Consider the following 22,789-nt stretch of genomic DNA (forward strand, 5'->3'; position numbering starts at 1 on the left):
GCAGGGCTCTGGCATGCAGCCCATGGCAGAGATCCCAGGGATGGCAGCTGGTGTGGCCTCAGGCCAGACCCAGACCAGCTGCAGACCCCAGAGACCTGGCCTGGTGCCTGGACAGAGAAGACTGGGAGGGGGCTGCCGGGGGACTCACCTGAGGAGATGGTGATTGGGGTGCCAGGGCCCCAGATATCGAAGTACCAGTAGCACAGCCTCTGCCCTCCTGCTTCTCCCATACAAAAACACACCCTCCGCCCTCCTGCCAGCCTCCTTTGCTGAGCACCTGTCCCCAAGTCTGAGGCCAAAGCCCTTGCCTGGCCCAGTACACCTGGCTCCCCACTATCCCCAGACAGCAGACTCACCGGAGGAGACGGTGACCAGGGCGCCCTGGCCCCAGAACTCGAAGTATTCAGCCACAGTGAGTCAGCCCTGAGCCAGGGGCTGCAGAAACCCACAGCCAGGGTCCCTGGAGGGCATGGTTTTTGCAGAGCTTCCTATCACTGTGTCCCCAGTTAGCACAGTGGTTCCCAGCTCAGCCAAAACCCTGCGGCTGGTAGGGGGCCCGCGGGGCCTGGGGCTGGTCTGGCTGCGGTCCCCAGGGTGGGTCGGGTCCAGGGGCCCCCAGCACCTTTGGCAGTGCTCTCCCTTCCGCTGTTAGCCCCAGAACATGCGGGAGACCCCAGCCCTCAACCCTGCCAGTCCCTCTTGAGTCTCGTGCCAGTCATTTGCTGCCGTTGAGAATCATTAGAGTGCTGAAGGCTGCCGTTGTGTTTTTCTTTTTCTCATGTAAATTAGAGCAGATCTGAAGCTGGGTCAGTCACGCCACCTCTCATTGCTTGCTTTCTGAGTTGTTTTCCCAGCTGCAGAGAGACCCGGGTGGCAGTGGCTGGGGGAGCCTCCTGGCCTGCAGGGCCACGGCCCCCCTGAGGGCTCCTCGCTGGCCCGCAGGGGCAGGGAGCCTTTCCTGCTCTGATCCCGTCTATGGGGCCCGGTGTGGGTTGCCTGGCTGGTTCCACCTATTCACCGATGTTCCACTGAACGGGAGGCCTCAGCGGGTGGCGCTGGGTCTCACTCACCACAGAGCCCTGGCGTGGGCTCCCTGTGTGTCCACCAGTGTTAGGTCCCTTCCCTGCGCCTCAGCTGGTCCTCAATGAGGTCTCAGCTCTTCCCATGGCGGGTGCCAGGGAAGGTGCAAGGTGGTCTACAGGGAGCCCCTCCCCAGGCCCGCACTGGCTGCCTTCCGCCGAGTCTGGGTGAGGGGCTTTGCAGGCACCACTGGCCAGACGCGGGCTGGGTGGGGCCCTCGGGGAGGCCGAGGCCCGCGGCCAGGTGTGAGCATGGGGGTGTGCCCTGCGAGGGCCTCTGCTGGGTGAACTGATGGGCACAGGGTGTCTGGGGGAGGGGAGTTGCCCCTGCAGGCTTGCTGGGGAGGATCTATGTCGGGGCAGAGTTCCAGGGAGAGGAATAGGCAAGGTAAAGGCTGGGAGGCTGGGACCTGTCATTGGAGGTCGCAGGTGGTTTGCTGAGGCGGGGTGGAAAGGGGGCCTGAGTGCCTTGAAGGGGCTGAAGGGTGCTGGGGGCTTGCTTAGAGGCTGCTCAAGAAGACTCGCTCAGTCACCGTGCGGGCAGGGATGAGGGGTCTGGGAGGGAAGCCTGGATGTGGGGAGAGGGTTGGGGTTCCTGTAGGGGTGTGGACAGAATGGCAGTGGTTTGTGGGGTTTCCTACAGGGGTCCAGGCAGGACGGGGGACTCTGAGGTACTGTCTGGGGCAGTGGATCTCTCTAGACATGGTTGAACAGTTGCCAGCATGGGGACGGAGTCTTAGGCTGGGAATGGTGAGATAACCCGTCTCTAGCCATGAGGGGCTGAGAACCCATTTGATTAGGGGTGGTTGGGCCCTGATGGCCAGGGAGGCACCTGTGAGGGGGCAAGGTCGGGGAGTGAGAAGGAGGGTGGTCTGGTGCTGGGGGAGTGGTTCTCTGGCTTAGGACTTCTGGCCCTGGGGGGCGCAGGCAGGGTCAAGGGTCAGGGGAGCAGGCTGAGGGTGGGCTGTGCCTCACGCCCCCATGCCTGGGCCTCTGGATCCTTGGGCTGGGGGAGGGAGGGCCTGGCCTTCCCTCTCCTCCTGCACTGGGGTCCTGCTGTCTGAGGAAGCAGTGGGGTTCTGAGCTGCCCTTTGAGACTCACTTGGGCTCACAGTTCGTGGTAGGACTCCTTGAGCCCCCAGACCCTTTCCCAAGGCTCTTCCTCTGATGGTCTCAGCTCTGGGGCCTCCTGCATCCTTTGCAGGGGTGAGGGGTGGGGTTTCCAGGTCCCTCCAGAAGCACTGGCTCCAGCCCTTGCCCGCATCCAGCCCTGCCCTGGCCCTGCCTTTTCACACACTTCAGAGGCCCGTTCAGCTCCAGCAGACGCGCAGGCACATGAGGCCCCTGTATATGGTCCCTGTGTGCAGATCTGTGGAGGGGCCAGAGACCCCCATGCCCATAGCTTTGCAGGTGTCTGGGCCCAGCTCCTTCCACAGCACCCTGTGGCTGAGTCCTGGGAGCACACCCTCTGCCCCCACCTGCCACAAGGACACACCAGGGAAAGCACACGAGTGTCACAGACATGGTGGCTGGATTGTGCAATGGGTGGCCAGGGCAGGGCCCACAGGCCAGGTCGAGTTGGCCCCCAGCCTCTGCCCACAGCTGGCATCTCCTGGGGTACCTGTCCCCCCTCAGGGTCACTTAGCCTGGATGGCACTTCCTGGCCTGGCTGCCCTGAGCAGGGCTGGGAGCTGAGCTGAGAGCTGCAGCCCCAAGGGCAGTGGAGAGGGCACTCTGCTCACATGGCCCATGCACTGTTTAGGATGCAGCCTTTTGATCCTGCTCTGCTCACGTGGCCCATGCATTGTTCAGGACATAGCCTTTCGATCCTGCTGAAGAAAGTCCTTGAGCAGGAGCAGCTCCCCGGCTGTGACAGGGTCCTGGACATCCAAGCCAGAGGGAAAGGCCAGGGGTCAGCAACAAGGGAGGGTCTGGGCCCAGAAGCAGAGGGGCAACACCTACTCTGGGCACTGAGTCTCTGGACTGTGCCATCCTGGAGAAGGAGAAGCCAGAGGCGACCCTTGGCAGGGATGGCAGGCCTCACTGGAGGACAGGGCACTGCAGCAGGTCTCCATGCCTTCCAGGCCTACGGTGCAGCTTGGCGAGCTGGCCAGGCTCCAGGTTGGCGAGGGGCTGGCTCTGGGCTGGCTCTGTGGTGGGCCAGATGGCTGGAACACAGGGGTATCACTGTGAGGGATGACGCATTCTGTCACTCCCAGGCTGGGGAGAGCGCGTTGTATCCCTTATATCCGAGGCTCTGCTTCTGATGGTCTCTGCTGCTAGAGATGTGGTTTCCACGCTTCCACTGCTGCTCCTCCAGCCCGGCACTCTGCTCTGGGAGGAAGGCCCTTCCGGGTAAAGCCACAGCGGAAAAAGTCTTGCTGTTTCATTTCCCAGGTCAGAAGCAATGCAGGAGCACACCGCTGCTACAGCTGGTGAATCTACAGTTTCCCTCCACTGCCACCCAATTCCTTCTCTAAGAGGACTGGGAGAGTGAGGAGAAGGTCTGAGGAGAATCATCTTCCCTGGCATGGAGCTTGACATTTTGTCCCAGAGGAAACAGTGGAATTTGCTTGGGGTGAATTTTGCCCAAGTTTTTTCAGCTTTCCCTATTTTATGTGTAATAATCTTGGGGTCCAATTTGAATGTCTCTTCCTTTTAATAGGCAAGTTAAGACCATTCACGTTTGTTGTTTTCATAGATCTGTTTGGCTTCAATCTTAGTAGTTTATGTTCTCTATTTTTATACTTTCAAAAGTTTTCCATGTTAAGTTTTCTTATTCTTTGATAGCTTCTACGTGTAGTGGCTACCTTTATAACTTTCCAAAATATTCTTTGTTCTTCTTTGGATAGTATACTTTAGTTCTTTACCATATACAGGTATGAAATTACCTGGTTTCCTCTTCCTTTTCTCCTCCATCTCTAGCATCATATGATTGTAGTCAGTAATATTATTTTCTTAAAATTTGTTTGTACTGTCTAATATGCCAGATTTGATTTTACTGATGTCCTTTGGATGAGAGTTATTTGGAGTGGGGCAGTAATTCAGAAGTGCTATCTCATATTCTGTGTTTTGATCATTGTAAAATGTCCACTTTGTCAGGCAGACACCATTTCACCTCTGTTGAGGTCACACAGTCCCCCACAGTCATTTCTGTCTTAGTCTTGCAGTTAAGGACACTTAATATTTACTTTTAGTTCTTGGCCCTGAGTTCTCCAAGCACCTTTTGATGGCTGGCGGTCTTCCTCTAGTAGTTTTATCATGAGATTACGGACTATAGAATGTTTGGAACTCCTTTTCAGCAGCCTTTGTTCTTGAAGAACAGTTGGCTGTATATAGACTCTGGACTATCCACCACTTCTTCCCCCCTTGAGAACCCTACAGGTGTTGTCCTACCATTTACTGATCTTGAATGTGGCTGGTGAGAAATCTGGGACTGGTCATCAACTACCTTATAGATGATTTTGTGTGTGTGTGTGTGTGTGTGTTTTTTTTTTTTGGATTTAGATTTTTTTGAATTTGTGCCCAAATTAGTTCTTCCTAAAATTAATTACCAAAAGTAATAGAACAGAAAGCATACTTACATCTAATTCAAAAACTGTATCCTGAAATAAAACAAGATTGCCCCCGTATTGGTGGGCAATAAGAGCCAGAGAAAATTGGCTCAGAATGGTGGCTCCTGAGATGTCTACTAGCAAATGCACTGGACTCCATTCTCTCCTAGGGACTCGGATTGTGTGGATGTCATCTCTTCTTTGCCTGTCTTCCATATCTGTCACCTCTTTTTATATATTTTATTTTTCAGAACTTTTATGGGTACATAGAAGATGTATATATTTATGGGGTACGTGGGATGTTTTGATACAGGCATGCAATATGAAATAATCACATCATGGAAAATGAGGTATCCATCCCTTCAAGCATTACCCTTTGTGTTACAAACAATCCAATTATACACTTTTGGTTATTAAAACTGTAGAACTAAACTATTGACTATAGCCACCTTGTTGTGCTATCAAATAGTAAGTTTTATTCATTCTATTTTTTGGTACCTATTAACCATTCCCATATTTCCGTATCCCCCCATTACCGTTCCCAGCCTCTGGTAACCATCCTTTTACTCTTTATGAACATAGGTGCAATTGTTTTGATTTTTAGATCTCATTAATAAGTTAGAACATGTAATGTTTGTCTTTCTGTGCCTGGCTTATTTCACTTAACATAATGATCTCCAGTTCCATCCATGTTGTTGCAAATAACTCAACTCATTCTTCTTTATGATTGAATAGTACATTGTGTATATGCACCACATTTTCTTTATACATTCAACTGCTGATGAACACTTAGGTTGCTTCCAAATCTTGGCTGTTGTGAACAGGGATGCAACAAACATGGGAGTGCAGATACCTCTTAATATACAGACTTCCTTTCTTTTGGGGTACATACGCAGCAGTGGGATTGCTGGATCCTGTGGTAGCTCTCTTTTTAGTTTTTTGAGGAACTTTCATGCTGTTCTCCATAGTGGTTGTACTAATTTACATTCCCACCAACAGTGTATGAGGGTTCCCTTTTCTCCACATCCTTGCCAGCATTTGTTCTTGCCTGTCTTTTGGATATTAGCCATTTTAACTGGGGTGAGATGATAGCACATTTTAGTTTTAGTTTTGATTTTGTTTCTCTGATAATCCATGATGTTGAGCACTTTTCCATGTCAGTTTGCCATCTGTATGTCTTATTTTAAGAACTATCTATTCTAACATCTTTCCCATTTTTAAATAAGATTATTAGATTTTTTTCTATAGCACTATTTGAACTCCTTATTTATTCTGTATATATTCTGGTTATTAATCCTTTGCCAGATGGGTATTTTTCAAATATTTGCTCCCATTCTGTGTGCTGTCTTTTCATTTTGTTGATTGTTTCCTTTACTGTGCAGAAGCTTTTTAACTCGATATGATCCCATTTGTCCATTTTTGCTTTAGTTGTCTGTGCTTGTGAGATATTACTCAAGAAATCTTTGCCTGGATTGATGTCTTGGAGAGTTTCCGCCAAGGTTGTCTTACAGTAGTTTCATAGTATGAGGTCTTAGATTTAAGTTCTTAATCCATTTTGATTTGATTTTTATATACAGTGAAAGAGAGGGGTCTAGTTTCACTGTTATATATATGGATATCCAGTTTTCCCGGCACCATTTATTGAAGAGATATCATTATCTTTTCCTTAGTGTGTGTTCTTGGCAACTTTGTCAAAAATGAGTTCGCTGTAGGTGTGTGGATTTATTTCTGGGTTTTTAATTTTATTCTGTTCATCTCTGTGTCTGTTTTTATGCCAGTACCATGCTGTGTTGGTTACTTCTATAGCTCTGTAGTACAATTTGCAGATAGGCAATGTCATTCCTACAGTTTTGTTCTTTTCGCTTAGGAGAACTTTGGCTATCCTGGGTCTTTGTGGTTCCATGTAAATTTTAGGGTTTTTTTTCTATTTCTGTGAATGATGTCATTGATGTCATTGGTATTTTGATAGGGATTGCATCGAATCTGTAGATTGCTTTGGATAGTATGGACATTGTAACAACATTGATTCTTCTAATCCATCCATGAACATGCAATATCTTTCCATTTTTTTTTGGTGTACTCTTCAATTTCTTTCATCAGTGTTTTATAATTTTCATTATAGAGATCTTTTACCTCTTTGGTTAATTCCTAGGTGTTTATTTGTGGTTATTGTAAATAGGGTTACTTTTTAATTTCTTTTTCAGATTGTTCATTGTTGGCATATAGAAATGCTACTGATTTTTGTATGTTGATTTTGTATCCTGCAACTTTACTGAATTTGTTTACCAGTTCTAATAACTTATTTTTGGTGGAGTCTTTAGTTAGTTCTAATTAGAAGATCATACCATAGGCAAATGAGGATAATTTGACTTCTTCCTTTCCAATTCGGATGCCTTTTATATCTTTCTCTTGTCTGATTACTCTAGCTAGGACTTCCACTACGATGCTGAATAACAGTGGTGAAAGTGGGCATCTTTGTCATGTTCCGGATCTTAGAGGAAAGGCTCTCAGTTTTTCCTCATTTAGTATCATACTGTGGCACTGTCATATATGGCTTTATTATGTTGAGGTAAATTTCTTCCATACCTACTATAGAAGAGAATTTTTACTATGAAGGAATGTTGAATTTTATCAAATGCTTTTTCAGCATCAATCAAAATGATCAAATGGTTTTTGTCATTCATTCTGTTGATATGATGTGTCTCATTGATTGATTCATATATGTTGAACTATCCTTGCATCCCAAGTTGGATAAATTCCACTTGGTCATGATAAGTGATCTTTCTAATGTGTAGTTGAATTCGGTTTGCTAGTATTTTGCTGAGGATTTTTGTGTCAATATTCATCAGACATATTGGCCTGTAGTTTTCTTTTTTTGATGTGTCTTTGTCTAGTTTTGGTATGAGGTTAATACTGGCCTTGTATAATGAATTTCGAAGTATTCCCTCCTCCTCTATTTTCTGGAATAATCTGAGTAGGATTGGCATTAGTTCTACTTTAAATGTTTGGTAGAATTCAGCAGTGAAGCCATTGGGTCCTGGGCTTCTCTTTACTGGGAGACTTTTTATTATGGCTTTGATCTCAATACTTGTTATCAGTCTGTTTGGGTTTTGAATTTCTTCTTGGTTCAATCTTGGGAGGTTGTATGTGTCTAGGAATTTGTGCATTTCTTCTAGATTTTCCAATTTATTGCCATGTAGTTGCTTATAGTAGCCACTAATGATCCTTTGAGTTTCTGTGGTTTAAGTTGTAATGTCACCTTTTTCGTTTCTGATTTTATTATTTGGATCTTCTGTCTTTTTTCCTTTTTTTCTTTTTTTTTTTTGAAGTATACTTAAGGAATTTATTCAGCTGATTTTTAAGTAAAGGAGCTCAGTCAGTCAATATCCTACCATCTTGAAAGCTCCCTTCCAACATAATTTTCATAGTCTTTACATTTTAACTGTCATTGTTTATTACCATTTGGCTATATTCTCTACAATTTCAGCAGCATTTTAAAGAGACAATGTGTCTATGTACAATGAAAAAACAAAATGGCTTGCAACATCAGAAATACAGTTTAACTGTACAATATTAAAGAGAATCCGTGGTAAGTATAACCTCCTTTTTCTGCAATATGAACAACTTACAAGTAAGTATCAGCATTATGAATGTGACAATAAAGAAAAAGTCCTTCCAGGAGTGAAATACAGCATCCTGAAAAATATTGGTTTCTACCCTACGAGGCAGTTAGAAAATGTTCACATTTTAACAAATCTGTACAAACCACAAGAAATTTGTTTATGGGACCATCTTGCTGATAAGAACTTTCTAGAAATGTAGAATAACCATGAACAAAGTATAAATCTAGTATCTATGTGCTCCACAGCCCTAGAACCCAATCAACTGATTTTAAAAATTCAATTATGTCCAACATGGATCACTTTCACGTCTTCATTGTTAATGACTGTATGCTTTTTAATATCTATGATGTACAGTCAACTTGCACCTTCTAGGTCATTTAATTTTTTAGCAAAGAAGCAACATCATTTAGCAGCAATCAGAGCAGCAATTAGAGCACCTTCAAGAAGACTTAAAAAAATACAGTATCCAATTAGAAAAGTCATACTTTAGACATTTGTACAAGAATAAGCTGCTGAAACTTAGTAATTGAAATGTGACATCTGTACAACAATTTACAATAGAGCTAGAAGGGAATTTATCATTATCTTGCATAGAACTGGTCTGCATTTGGTTACATACTGTCACCTGTTTTGATGAACAAGGCCTAGTAACAAAAGAAAAATACCTGTTATCAATTCTAACATGTTGAAAACACTGGCAATATTGTAATTTAGTGAATTTAACTGATTTCAAAACAAGCAGCTCATTTTGTCAAAAGTGTAAAGTATTTAGAAATAATAGCTTTCCCTTTAATATAACCAGTGAAAGAAAACGGACATGTGATCTTGAGGAACAACTTGGTAAAAGCCAGAATAGGCAAATGACAAAGCCTAACTTTGTCCAAAGATTCTAACTCTCACATTCTATTACTATAAAACACAACTGTCACTGTCATTCAGTTCTTACTTTGCTTTCAGCAGATTAACTGCCAAATGCTGAAGAATGTATCCAGGCACTATAGTTCGTATGTTAGAAATATGTCTCTTATTTTTCCATGTGTTTTTAAATAATGAAAAACTACCCTTCATATTAGAACTCTCTAGTAACAACCAAATGTGTTTAAGTATTATAAACGTTATTTACAGTGTTCCCCCAAATAAACAAAATTTTTTTCTTCTATCTTAACATGGTATTCCTGTTTCTGTGTAACAGGCGGTCATCCTTCACTGCTCAAAATTATAGTCAGAAGTGTGCATTTATTCATTGTCCATGATCCACTCTCATACAAATGACACTATGAGGAACTATGTTCACAAACAGTTCTTAACCATGTCTTGTGTAAAAAACAAACAAACAAAAAAACAACACTCAAATGCTCTCAAACTCAAGTGTGCATCTGGAAGCAATTCAAAGATATCATGCCAGTCTTGGAGGAAAGTCAGTAAGTAATTATGCTTGAAGAAGGGGGCGTAGGGGATGCTGTCAGCCCAGCCATGTGTAGGTTTCCTGAAGAATTTGATCTTCTCATATGTGGGAGAAGGTATGGGTCATTTGCCAGCTGGTGCACATCAAATTGATCTTCTTTTCGATATGCCAAACAGCGTCTTGTAAAGGCCTTGGCTTCACCGCTTACAACAGGTTTTACAGGGAACTGAACTTCTGTGGCTTTTAATATTGTATTTTCTTGAAGAATGCCTCATTGAGATTGATTGTGACCAAATGGCTTTCTACCATAAAGACACTGAAAGAAGATGACTCCAACTGACCATACATCAACCTTGTTGGAAATCTTTGGTGGCTCTTTTCCAACTACAAAATACTCAGGAGGTAAATACCAGTAAGTGCCTGCCCCCTGGGAAGTTAGATCCATTCCATCTACACCATAGCTATCACTGTCCATAATCCTGGGCAGACCAAAATCAGTGATTTTGATTTCACCACATGCTGATCCATCTACCAGCTGGATGTTTCCTGGCTTAAGATCATAATGTATAATAGGTTTTTTTTTTCTTTTTGAGATGGAGTCTGGCTCTGTCGCCCAGGCTGGGGTGCAGTGGCTGGATCTCAGCTCACTGCAAGCTCCGCCTCCTGGGTTTACGCCATTCTCCTGGCTCAGCCTCCCGAGTAGCTGGAACTACAGGCGCCCGCCACCTCGCCCGGCTAGTTTTTTTGTATTTTTATTAGAGACGGGGTTTCACTGTGTCAGCCAGGATGGTCTCGATCTCCTGACCTCGTGATCCGCCCGTCTCGGCCTCCCAAAGTGCTGGGATTACAGGCTTGAGCCACTGCACCCGGCCCCTGGCTTAAGATCATAATGTATAATAGGGGGTTTGATCTCATTGAGATATCTTGGTGCATTTACAATCTGCATTACAATAGACCTAGCTTCTTTCTCTGACATTAACTTGTGTTGCTTCAGATAGAAATCCAAGTCATTGCCTTCACAGTATTCTAACACTATACAAAACGTATCTGTATCCAAGGAGAAATAATCATAGAGTTTAACTATTCAGGGGTGATCCATTTCTTTGTGTATTCTATACTCTCTGCAGGCATGTTTGTGGTAGTTTTCTTTCTTCTCATCTCTCCAGCTTTTTTTAAGCTGATGTATCTTCACAGCAGCACATCTTTGTTCATAAAGGTCAAAAGCCTTATATACTTCACTAAAGCCACCTCTACCAAGTAGATGAAGTAATAAATATCTTTCATTTAATGTTGGGTGATCTTTGAACTGTGAATTATCTTCATTGTTTATTCTTTTCAGCTCATGTGTGTGAAGATTTCTGACTCTTTCCAAACGTTCAAGTTCTGCCTGGATTTCTGTCTCTTCCTTTTTGAGATGTCCTAGTCTAAGTTTGAAAATTTCTTCCTGTTCATGATATTCTGCCAAAGTCAACAGTTGGGGTAAATTTGGTCTAACAAAGGGATCATTCTCTGCTCCATTGACTGCTTTGTTTTTCCTTTATTTTGGCTCAGAATCGGTAGAGGGTGCCTGAGAATTATTAGCTGTGGGAGGTTAGGGTTTGGCTAAAAGTTTCCTTTGCCTTTCAATATCTTCCCTTTGCTGATTCACCCATTCTTGTTGCTTCACAAGATTCTGAAATGCAAAACCATCTGTCTATTGTTCAGTAAATGAAGCGCCATGTCTAACTGTTGTAAAGTGCCCAAGGGGTAATCGATCTTGCATACTCTTCTCTCTGCTTGACAATTTTTCTTGTGTACTCTTTTCAATAAGAAGTTTCTTGCTCATTGATATGCACTTACTTAATCGTTCTTTGTATTTTTCAAGTAATTTTTGTTGTTCATCTATTTGCCGTCTGAGATCACAGTTAGCCCTGAGAAAATCATCTATACGTCCCTCCTTCTTTTCCAGGTCCTGGATTTTATTACTTTCTAATGCTGCTAATTTCAGCATTGTGAGATCTGTCTGAATAATTTTAAAGGATAACTGCTTTGGTTGTACAATAGGGTGGTCCCCAAATGCTAATGCAGTAGGAGAATGGCTGTTGGGTCGAACAGATGAGGAAGGAGTGGAACGTGAATGTGAATTTTGAGGAGAACGGATTGCAGGAGGTATGCCTCTTACTGGACTTGAGCCATTTCCACCCTGGTATTCAAAATAGTCGCTAATTTTGTGGCCACATCCCCCAATACTTTTTCCCTGATTACTTTCATTCCGGTTTTCTGCTTTTCTCTTTCTTCCCCTGGATGATTCTGATTGTTTCTTCTCTGGTGTCTCTGATTCTTTGTCACTTAAAGATCCCAAGCTTCCAAAACTGTGATTAGAGTTTTCGTTATTTGTTGAAGCTTTAGCTCCAACACTGCAACTGCCTGCACTCGCAGTGCTCCCACTTGCAACTCCAGAAAATCTAGCTTTCGATAACTCTTGCCTTCTTGGATCCAGACTATGAAGCTCATCCACTGCACCTTCCCTGGGCCTCCCGGATGGCGGCGTGCGATTCAGGAGGGACCTGGCCGCCGCCGCCGAGCCCGGGGTTGGAGACACGGAGGGCTGGGACCAAGATGGCGGCCCCTCCAAACTTCCACTGCTACTTTGGACACTCATCAAGCTACTTTCTGGGAACCCAACTCCCCCCCTGCGACGGCAGCGGCGGCAAGGGCACCGGCGGCACCCACCTCCGTCATGGCGGGGGCCGCGCTAAGGGCGAGCTAGAGAGCGAGGGCTGGGAGGGGAGAGTCAAGGGGATGGGGGAGGAAACCGAGAAGAGGAGAGGTGGTGAGGAAAGAGGTGAGGGAAGGATAGGGGTCAGGGAGGAGTGAAAGGGAGAAAAGCCAGGGAGCGGGCGGGCGGGCGCGCCGGAGAAGAGGCGGAGAAAAAGCGCGCGGCGGCGGAGGCGTCGAAGGGGTGCCCTGAGGCCGGCATCCGAGCGCGGGCTGCGCCGGCCGAGGAGACTTCCGCGGGCGGAACCTGCCGGCACCTCAGCAGTGCCTCGGTTCCCGGCGGTGGGTGGTGGCTGAGATGGTGGCGGCGGCGGCGGCGGGCGGTGGGTGGCGGCTGAGGGGGCGGCGGGCGGTGGGTGGCGGCTGAGGCGGCCGCGGGCGGTGGGTGGCGGCTGAGGCGGCCGCGGGCGGTGGGTGGCGGCTGAGGCGGCGAGGTAACCCCTGCATCGGTTACAGGCGGCGGCGGCGGTGGGTGGCGGCTGAGGGGGCGGCGGGCGGTGGGTGGCCGCTGAGGCGGCGAGGTAACCCCTGCATCGGTTACAGGCGGCGGCGGCGGTGGGTGGCGGCTGAGGGGGTGGCGGGCGGTGGGTGGCCGCTGAGGCGGCCGCTGAGGCGGCGAGGTAACCCCTGCATCGGTTACAGGCGGCGGCGGGCGGTGGGTGGCGGCTGGGGCGGCCGCGGGCGGTGGGTGGCGGCTGAGGCGGCGAGGTAACCCCTGCATCGGTTACAGGCGGCGGCGGGCGGTGGGTGGCGACTGAGGCGGCGGGGTAACCCCTATATCGGTTACAGGCGGCGGTGGCGTCACGTGCCGCCTGTGCAAACACTATCGCGAGGCTCCTGCGCCTCCGGTAGCAGCGGCGGCCGCGGGAGCAGGCTTGGGGGAGGGACCTGCCAGGGACTGGGGGGGTGGGGGCATGGGGAGGGAGCGAGCGCGCGAGGAAAGAGACGAGAGCGTCGGGGCGACCCTGCCGCACCCGTGGATCGCAGGGCAGCGAGGGAGCCCGGGGTTGCCTGACTCGCGTGCCTTCTGTCTTTTCTTAGTCTGGCTAAAGGTTTGTCAATTTCATGTAACATTTCAAGAAAACAACTTTTTGTTTTATTAATCTTTTGTATTGTTTTCTTCATTTCAATTTTACTTATGTCTGCTCTGACCTTTACTATTTGTTTTCTTCCACAAATTTTGGGTTTGATTTTCTTGCTTTTCTAGTTCTTTAAGATGCATTGTTATGTTTTTTATTTGAAGTTTCTCTTCTTTTTTATGTAAGCATTTGTAGCTGTAAACTTCCCTCTCAGTACTGGTTTTGCTGTATCCCACAGGTTTTGGTATTTTGTGTTTCCATGATCATTTGTTCCAAGAAAATTTTCAGTTTCCTTCTTAATTTCTTCATTGACCTACTCAGCATTCATTGTTTAATTTCCATATATTGATAGAGTTTCCAAAATTCCTCTTGTTATTGATTTCTAGTTTTATTCCATTGTGGTCAGAGAAGATGCTTGATAGTATATAAATTTCTTTGAATATTTTAAAACTTGTTTTGTAACCCAACATATGGTCTATCCTTGAGAATGATCTATGTGCTGAGGAAAAGAATGTGTGTTCTGCAGCTGTTGGATTAAATGTTCTGTAAATATCTGTTAGATCCATTTGGTTGATAGTGCATATTAAGTCCAGTATTTGTTGATTTTCTATCTGGAGGATCTGTTCAGTGTTGGAAGTGGGATGTTGAAATCTCTGGCTATTATTGCATTGGAGTCTATTTCTCTCTTTAGCTCTAGTAAATACTTGCTTTATATATCTGGGTGCTCCAGCATTGGGTGCATATGTATTTACAATTGTTATAGCCCCTTGCTGAATTGACCTGTTTATCATTAGTGACCTTGTCTCTTCTTATAGTTTTGTCTTGAAATCTGTTTTGTCTGATGTAAGTGTAGCTACTGTGTCTCTTTCTTTGGTTTCCATTGGCATGGAGTATCTTCTTCCATCCCTTTGTTTTCAGTCGATATGTGTCTTTATAGATGCTGTGTGTTTCTTGTAGACAACAGATCAATAGGTCTTGTTTTTTCTTTAATTGATTCAGCCACTCTATGTCTTTTGATTGGAGAGTTTAGTCCATTTACATTCAATGTTATTATTGATAAGTAAGGACTTACTCCTGCCATTTTGCTAATTGCTTTTGGTCTTCTCTCTCTTCTTTCTTTTCTCCATCTTCCTTTTAGTGAAGGTCATTTTCTCTGATGACATGATTTAGCTTCTTGCTTTTTGTTTTTTGTGTATCTGTTGTACTGTTTTTGGTTTGATGTTACCATGAGGCTTGCAAATAGTATCTTATGACCCATTATTTTAAGCTGATAACAACTTAACACTGTTTGCATAAACAAAGAAGTAAAAAGAAGACTAATTAAGACTTTATGCCTTAACTTCATCCCTCCACTTTTTAACTTTTTGTTATGATTTTTATCTTACTGTACTGTGTCTTGAAAAGTTGTGGTTACTATTTTTCATTGCTTCATCATTTTGTTTTTCTACTCAAGATAAGACTAGCCTGACCAACATGGTGAAACCCCATCTCTACTAAAATACAAAATTAGCTGGACATGGTGGCACATGCCTGTAATCCCAGCTACTTGGGAGGCTGAGGCAGGAGAATTGCTTGAACCCAGGAGGCAGAAGTTGCGGTGAGCCGAGATTGCGCCATTGCACTCCAGTCTGGGCTGGAGCGAAACTCCATCTCAAAACAAAAAACAAACTAACAAAAAAAGGAGTTTACACACTACAGTTACAGTGTTATAATGTTCTGTGTTTTTCTGTGTATTTAATATTACCAGTGAGTTTTATGCCTTCAGATGATTTCTTATTGTTCACTAACATCTGTTTCTTTCTGATTGAAATACTCCCTTTAGCATTTCTTGTAAGACTTGTCTGATGTTCATGAAATCCCTCAACATTTGTTTGTCTGGAAACAAATTATTTCTCCTTCATGTTTGAAGGGTAATTTCACCAGCTATACTATTTGAGGGTAAAAGTTTTTTCCTTCAGCACTTTAAATCCGTTATGCCACTCTGTCCTGTCCTGTAAGGTCTTCACTGAGAAGTCTGCTGCCAGACATATTGGAGCTCCATAGCATTTTATTCATTTCTTTTCTCTTGCTGCTTTTAGGATCTTTTTAAAATCCTTGTCATGTGGGAGTTTGAGTATTGAATGCCTTGAGGTAGTCGTCTTTGCATTAGATCTGCTTGGTGTACTGCATCCTTCTTGCATTTGGATATTGATATCTTTCTCTAGGTTTGGGAAGTTTTCTGTTATTATCCCTTTGAGTAACCTCTCCATCTCTCTTTCTCTACCTCCTCTTTAAGGCTAATAATTCTTAGATTTGGCTTTTTGAGGCTATTTTCTAGGTCCCGTAGATAGGCTTCATTGTTATTTATTCTTTTTTGTTTTGTTTCCTTTTATTGTGCTTTTTCAAACAGCCTGTTTTCAAGCTCACTAATTTTTCTTCTCCTTGATATATGATGATATTCAAGTACTCTGATGCATTTTTCAGTATGCCAATTGCATTTTTGAGCTCCATAATTTCTGCTTAATTCTTTTTAATTGTCTCAATCTCTGTTAAATTTATCTGATAGGATTCTGAATTCCTTCACTGTACTATCTTGAATTACTTCGAGTTGCCTCAACACAGCTGCTTTGAATTCTCTGAAAGGTAACATATCTCTATTTCTCAAAGACTGGTCCCTGGTGCCTTATGTAGTTCATTGGTTGAGGCCGTGTTTTCCTGGATGGTGTTGCTGCTAGGAGATGTTCTTCAGTGTCTGGGCATTGAAGAGTGAGGTATTTATTGTAGGTTTTTGTAGTCTGTGTTTGTTTGTTTTCTCCTGTCCTTGGGAAGGCTTCCCAGATATTCAAAAGGACTTGGGTGTTGTCATCTTAGCTATATCTGCTTTAGGGGGACTCCAAGCCCAGAAACATTATGGTTCTTGCAGACTCATAGAGGTACTGCTTTGATCATCTTGGCCAAGATCTAGAATAATTCTCTGGATTACCAGGCAGAGACTTGTTCTCGTCCCTTACTTTCTTCCAAACAAGTGGAGTCTCTCTCTCTCTCTCTGTTCTGAGCCTCCTGGATTTGGGGTTGGAGTGACACAAGCACCCCCACCACCACTATGGACACCACCACTATGACTGTGCTGGGTCAGACCTGAAGTCAGCACAACACTGGGTCTTGCTCAAGGCCTACTGTAACTACTCCCTGGCTACTACCTATGTTTGTTCCAATCTGTGGGGCTCTACGATTAGTAGGTGGCAAAGACAGCCAAGCCTGTGTCTTTCCCTTCAGGGTGGCAAGGTCCCCCAGGCCCCAGACAAGTTCAGATCACTTGTCTTTAGTTCTGTAAAATTTTATTTCTGCTCTGTGTTTCGTCTCGTTTATTTTTCTCCCTGTGTCCTATTTGTGTCTTCCATGGGATCTATTTTCCTCTTGCTCTTTCTACTTGCCATGATGAAGGTTTTTTTTTTTTTGATGGAGTCTTGCTCTGTCGCCGAGACTGGAGTGCAATGGCGCCATCTCAGCTCACTGCAAGCTCTGCCTCCCAGGTTCACGCGATTGTCCTGCCTCAGCCTCCCGAGTAGCTGGGACTACAGGTGCTTGCCACCACGCCCAGCTAATTTTTCTCTTTTTAGTAGAGATGGGGTTTCAGCGTGTTAGCCAGGATGGTCTTGATCTCCTGACCTCATGATTCGCCCTCCTTGGCCTCCCAAAGTTCTGGGATTACAGGTGTGAGCCACTGTGCCCAGCCCAATGAAGGTTTTTTTAAAAAATTTATTTTGTAACTTCGACCAGACCCTACTTTATCTCCTTCTGTTCATTTTTGATTCTCTTCTCTTGTATTTGAGCCTCATGATTTTCATTCATAAACTCAATCCCTTCATTATTTTCTTTTTTTTTTTTTTTGAGACGGAGTCTCGCTCTATCGCCCAGGCTGGAGTGCAGTGGCCGGATCTCAGCTCACTGCAAGCTCCGCCTCCCGGGTTCCCGCCATTCTCCTGCCTCAGCCTCCCAAGTAGCTGGGACTACAGGCGCCCACCACCTCGCCTGGCTAGTTTTTTTGTAGTTTTAGTAGAGACGGGGTTTCACTGTGTTCGCCAGGATGGTCTCGATCTCCTGACCTCGTGATCCACCCGTCTCGGCCTCCCAAAGTGCTGGGATTACAGGCTTGAGCCACCGCGCCCGGCCCCCTTCATTATTTTCTATCCAAGGAGAATTACTTGGCTGAAATTCTCATCTCATTGTTTGGAAATATTCCTCCGGTGAATATTTTTTATACACTCTGTTGCTGTTTGTAAAATGTCGATACTGTTCCAGTTCAAGTTTATTACTCATTTTCATGAATTAAGCTGTGCCGGGCCTGCTGTTTGTAGGTGTTTCTGTGGAGGTGGGAGAAGAGGAGCCTGTGAAGCTCTGCAGCCCAAAGGGTTTCTCGTTTTCTGCTTTGGCAAAGACAAATGCATGCAGCAAAAGCGACTTAGGGTGTGACTGGCTGCCCCAGCGCCGTCTGCATCTTAAATTCACCTGGACACATGGACACCGGGTGTCCGCCGGCAACTCTCTTTATTCTGGCTCCTGTGCTGGTCATTGTATGTGCAGGATAAAGCTTCTGCACGCTCAGAAGAGGTCCTCATGTTTAGAAAGTGTATTTTAGCTGCCTCTGGGCCCTCGTACCGTTGTCGTGTATTCACTTCCTCCCATGTGACCTCTGTCCAATGTCAGCTGTTTTTGGCATCTTCATATATATTTTGGATTCTGTGGGGTTTATCTCTTTTCCTAGTTTCACTAAAAAATAAAAGTTTCCAAAAAAAAAAACCCTGTACATTGTGTTCTAGCGATCCCACTGCTGGGTGTTTGTCCAAAGGACATGAAGTCGGTACGTTGAAGAGACATCCGCACCCCGTGTTTATTGCAGCACCATCCACAACAGCTACGAAACGGAGTCAACCTAAATGTCCATCAGTTGATGCATGGATAAAGAAAATGAGGTTCGTTTACACAGTGGAATACTGTTTAGACTTTAAAAAGAATGAAACCCTGTCACTTGCAACCACATGGATGAATCTGGAGGACAGTGTGTTAACTAAAATAAGCCAGGCATAGAAAGCAAATGCTGTATGATCTCATTCATCTGTGGAATCTTAAAAAGCTGAACTCATACAAGTAGAGGATAGAGTGGTAGTTACCAGGGCCAGGGGCTGGCGTGGGGGATGCTGGTGAAAGGATGCACAGCCTCAGCTGGCAGGAGGGTGAGTTTGGGAGCTTGGCTGCGCATCACAGTGACCACGGTTGATAACAATGTACTGCATTCTTAAAAAATACTAAGGGAGTGGATTTTAAGCATTCTCGCCACAAAAGATGACAAGTTTGTGAAGTAATGCATGTTAATTAGCTCCATGTTGCCGTCCCACGGTGTGTACATATTTTAAAACATTATGTTGTACACAATAAATAGATATGGCTTCATTTGTCAATTAAAACATTAATTAAAAAAAGAAAAACCATCTACATTTTGCTTTTTCGCAACCATGGGGAAGGCAGGGGGAAACAGTTTTGTGAGGGAGGAAGGGTCAGAGGTGCATGAACGCACTTTTTGCCCGGGCCGGGGGTTGTTGTGACTGCATCCACTGCCTCACCCTCTCCGACCTGTTTTGTCCCCTGGAGGCAACCTGCTCGGCGCCTCTCTCTGGGCCAGCTGCATCAGTGGCTGCTGGTGTAAGGACCCCAAGTCCTGGGCAGCCTTGCAGCCGACCTGGGCCTTGGCCCACTCTGCTGCCTCGTTCCCTTGAGGGATGGCTCCAGGGACCGCGCCTCAGCCACCGCTGAGCTCACTGCAGCAAACCTTGGTCAGCAGGCTGGGGAGACTGCTTTGCGCAGGGCCCTAGCCTCCCAGATCCCCTGAGCTGAGTGTACAGCATTGTAAAGAGTCCCCTCAGCAAGCTCCCTTTGCAGTCTGCTCTCTTTTCCTACCATGTCGGGAGGCAGCACTTTGTTTAGCTTTGTTTTCATCAGCTCCACGGGCCTCTGGGCTCTGCTCCTCCGCCTCACTTCCAGTGGTTGCCCTAGAGCTTGTAACACGCTCTTTGCCTTGCACAGCCAGCCTCCTGAGAACGCTGAGGCCGGAGTGGCCATGGTGGGCACTGAGAGATGCTGGCACTCCTGCCATGTGCCTGGCCGCCCAGCACCCACGCCGGGCTTCACTGTGCTGGCCTTGCCTTCCTGTCTGGAGCTTTGCATCTTTGTCTCCGCGTGATGAAATTTGTCTTTATCCAAAAATAAATTTCTTTGTCTTTTTTTTTTTGATGGAATCTTGCTCTGTCGCCAGGCTGGAGTGCAGTGGTGTGATCTTGGTTCACTGTAACCTCCGCCTCCTGGGTTCAAGCAATTCTCCTGTCTCAGCCTCCTGAGTAGCTGGGATTACAGGCATGCACCACCATGCCTGGCTAATCTTTGTATTTTTAGTAGAGATGGAGTTTCATCATGTTGGCCAGGCTGGTCTCAAACTCCTGACCTCAGGTGATCTGCCCGCCTCGGCCTCCCAAAGTGCTGGGATTACAGGTGGGAGCCACCGTGTCCGGCCTATTTGTCAATGTTCTTTATTGTACATATTGAATAAATAAAATAAAAATGAACCATCTTACACATAAAAATAGACATACACATTTATGAATGTGCTTAAACACCATGTAAGATTTACGCAGTGAGAGAAGCACTCAAGGGGCCACATTCCCCGAGTGTGTCCGTGTGGAAAATATGCCAGCTTTGTTGGCTTAACATTTGAATCATATTTTCTTTCCAACAGACTTTTACAGGCATTGATAAATTTTTGCATTTTTTGAGAAATCTGAGGTGACACTGACTTTCCCTTCATAAGGGATTGTTGCCCAGGGGCTCATGTTATTTACACTGAAGTCTGGTAACTTTAATGACATCCATTTGTTACGGAATGGTCTGAATTTCTGGCTGCCTCTTACTTCCTTGGTCCTGGCTAGTGGAGTGGCTGGAGCTGGAAGCTCACCCCCACCCTGCCTGCCCCCAGGCACCCTGAGGCTGCCTTCCGTGAGGAGGTGGCCCCCAGCTCAGGGCTGACCTGCACCCGGCACTCCGGGGTATGAACCCAATGCAGGAAGAAAGGAAGGAGGGAGGAGGGAGGGAACACAGGGGTGCTGGGAGTAAATGGAGAGGGAAATGGCAGCGACCCGAGAGCCAGGCGGTCCTGGTTTGGGGTTGGACTGTGTGGAAACAGTCCCTGGCCCGTGTGTAAGTGGATGGGGGAGGGCATGGAGGTCTGGGGCAGGAAGGGGTGGCAGGAAGGCAGCTCCCAGCCCTGGGGTTCTGGAGCTTATCTTCTTCCTGTGAGCTGGCGGTGGGCGGCTGCCTGGGGCTGTGCCTTGGTCTGGTGGTCTGGTGGAGTCCAGGTCTCCCAGGGACAGCAGGGCAGCTGGGGCTGGAGGAGCCCTGGGGCCCAGTACCCACACCTGTGACCAGCGCTGGCAGGGGGGACCGGGGCACGAGGCGCCTTTGCCCAGGAAGGGAAGCGAGTGAGTGAGACCTGGAGCCCCCACCCTATGGGCGGCTCCAACCCTCCTGGAGGGCGACTGAGCAGGGGGTGGGTGTTTGTGTATAGGTGTGGGGGGGTGAGGAGGGGTGGGCTCCAGCCTCTGGGAATCCTGCCAAGGGCTTGGGCACTGCAGGGTGGCTGGGCACGGGGTGCCTGGTGTGGCCAACGTGGCTGCATCCCCAGAACCGCGATGGAGGCGCAGTGGGACCGGCGCCAGGGAGGTGCCTGGTGGTGGCTGCATGGAGGACCTGCCTGCATGACGCCGCTATCTTGAGGGGCGTGGGGTCCACATGAGAGAAGAGGGCACAAACCCCTCCTGGGGGTCTTCCTGAGGCCACCTCAGTCCGGGGCTCTGTGCCTGGTGACTTGCCAGAAGGTCCTCCCTGCCCAGACTCCAAAGTCTGTGCTGCCCCAGGGCAGGAAAGAAAAATCTGTGGCCTGGTCGAAGTTGGGCCCCACAGTGGTGCCCCCTAAACCTGAGTCGCTCCAAAGCGCTTGCCCCTCAGCAGGCCCTGAGTCGGCGCCAAAGCGCTCGCCCCTCAGCAGGCCCTGAGTCGGCTCCAAAGCGCTCGCCCCTCAGCAGGCCCTGAGTCCGCTCCAAAGCGCTCGCCCCTCAGCAGGCCCTGAGTCCGCTCCAAAGCGCTCGCCCCTCAGCAGGCCCTGAGTCCGCTCCAAAGCGCTCGCCCCTCAGCAGGCCCTGAGTCCGCCCCAAAGCGCTCGCCCCTCAGCAGGCCCTGAGTCCGCCCCAAAGCGCTCGCCCCTCAGCAGGCCCTGAGTCCGCTCCAAAGCGCTCGCCCCTCAGCAGGCCCTGAGTGAGCGACAGAGACAGGGGTGGGCTCTTTGATCCAGATGGACATGGGGTTGGATTCCAGTGGGAAGTCACCAGGGCCGGGGTCCTCCAGGGTGTTGGGGTGTCTGTGTTCAGGTGTCAGCTCTGGATTTGGGTTTGTGCCTGTGCTGCCTAGGGGTGATGTTGGGAGGTGCAGATGGCCCCCGGCCCCCATCCTCACCATCCAGTGGGGACACCGTGGGGCTCCCGGTGCTGGGGGTCACGAGGGCTGGGAAGGTCGTAGGTTCAGGCGGCTGCTCCCCCTCTGGTTGGGCCTCCAGCAGCGGCCGGGAGACAGTTTTGGACGCAGCTTTTCTCACAGTGGTTGTAGTTCCCACTATACTCACCGTGACTCGGGGCTGTTCAGAATCCCCCCAGGTGCCCTGAGCTCTGGGGCCTCCTGGGTGGGGGCTGGGCTGCTGGGCGGGGTCTCCTGTGGGGGCTCTGGAGGCTGTGGCTCGCCTTAGGTGTGGGGTGAGCGCCGGGAGCCCCAGCTAGCGGCACACCCACAGAACCTGAGGCCTGCACACATTCCGCCTGGGTGTGTGGGGTGGGTCCAGGCCTCTCTGGACAGGTTGGCCTCTCAATGGGAAGGGGGCTAGGGTTGCCGCCTGGCTCCTCCTCGGGGTAGAGGGGACCCATCTCCTGGCCCTGGATCCCCTCAGGCTGCCCCTGTTTTCTCAGGAACACCGAACAGGGCAGAGCGCCTTGGAGGGGAGACATCTACTGGCCTGGGTGTCAGGTGCGGCCTCATATCCTAAACATGTCCTGCCTGCTCTCTCTGCCTCCGGCTGACTTGGGATGGGGTTTCTGTCCTGGCCAGTGTCATTGTGGTAGCTGCTGCTATACCCCACTGTGACACAGACACCTTCAGAAACCTCCTGGTTTGTTTGGGGGCCTTCCCTTGCTGGGCTCAGCGCCTCTTGGACTTGGCTGGC

At 47.6% G+C, this 22,789-nt stretch overlaps 1 long non-coding RNA gene, 2 pseudogenes and 1 gene segment (V, D, J or C); 1 reads left to right on the forward strand and 3 right to left on the reverse strand.

Moving 5' to 3' along the window:
* Positions 1–414, reverse strand: part of LOC123574618 (immunoglobulin heavy constant gamma 1-like) — a gene marked incomplete at its 5' end in the record, with an annotated part of 164,439 nt that extends 164,025 nt beyond the window's left edge. Inside the window, 1 exon segment of the C gene segment in view lies at positions 357–414. Coding sequence covers positions 357–414 — 58 coding nt within the window.
* An 8,446-nt stretch (positions 415–8,860) lies between these two features.
* LOC135964413 (serine/threonine-protein kinase tousled-like 1 pseudogene) lies at positions 8,861–10,355 on the reverse strand (annotated as a pseudogene).
* Positions 10,353–12,315, reverse strand: LOC102115297 (serine/threonine-protein kinase tousled-like 1 pseudogene; annotated as a pseudogene).
* Positions 12,316–13,332: 1,017 nt separating this feature from the next.
* On the forward strand, positions 13,333–18,962 carry LOC123574722 (uncharacterized). Its single transcript, XR_006699926.2, has 2 exons — positions 13,333–13,470; positions 18,297–18,962. It is a non-coding gene; the product is annotated as an uncharacterized lncRNA (long non-coding RNA).
* The last annotated feature ends 3,827 nt before the right edge of the window (positions 18,963–22,789 follow it).

Source organism: Macaca fascicularis, chromosome 7 (assembly GCF_037993035.2).
Source record: "Macaca fascicularis isolate 582-1 chromosome 7, T2T-MFA8v1.1".
In the NCBI taxonomy this organism is placed as follows: Eukaryota; Metazoa; Chordata; class Mammalia; order Primates; family Cercopithecidae; genus Macaca; species Macaca fascicularis.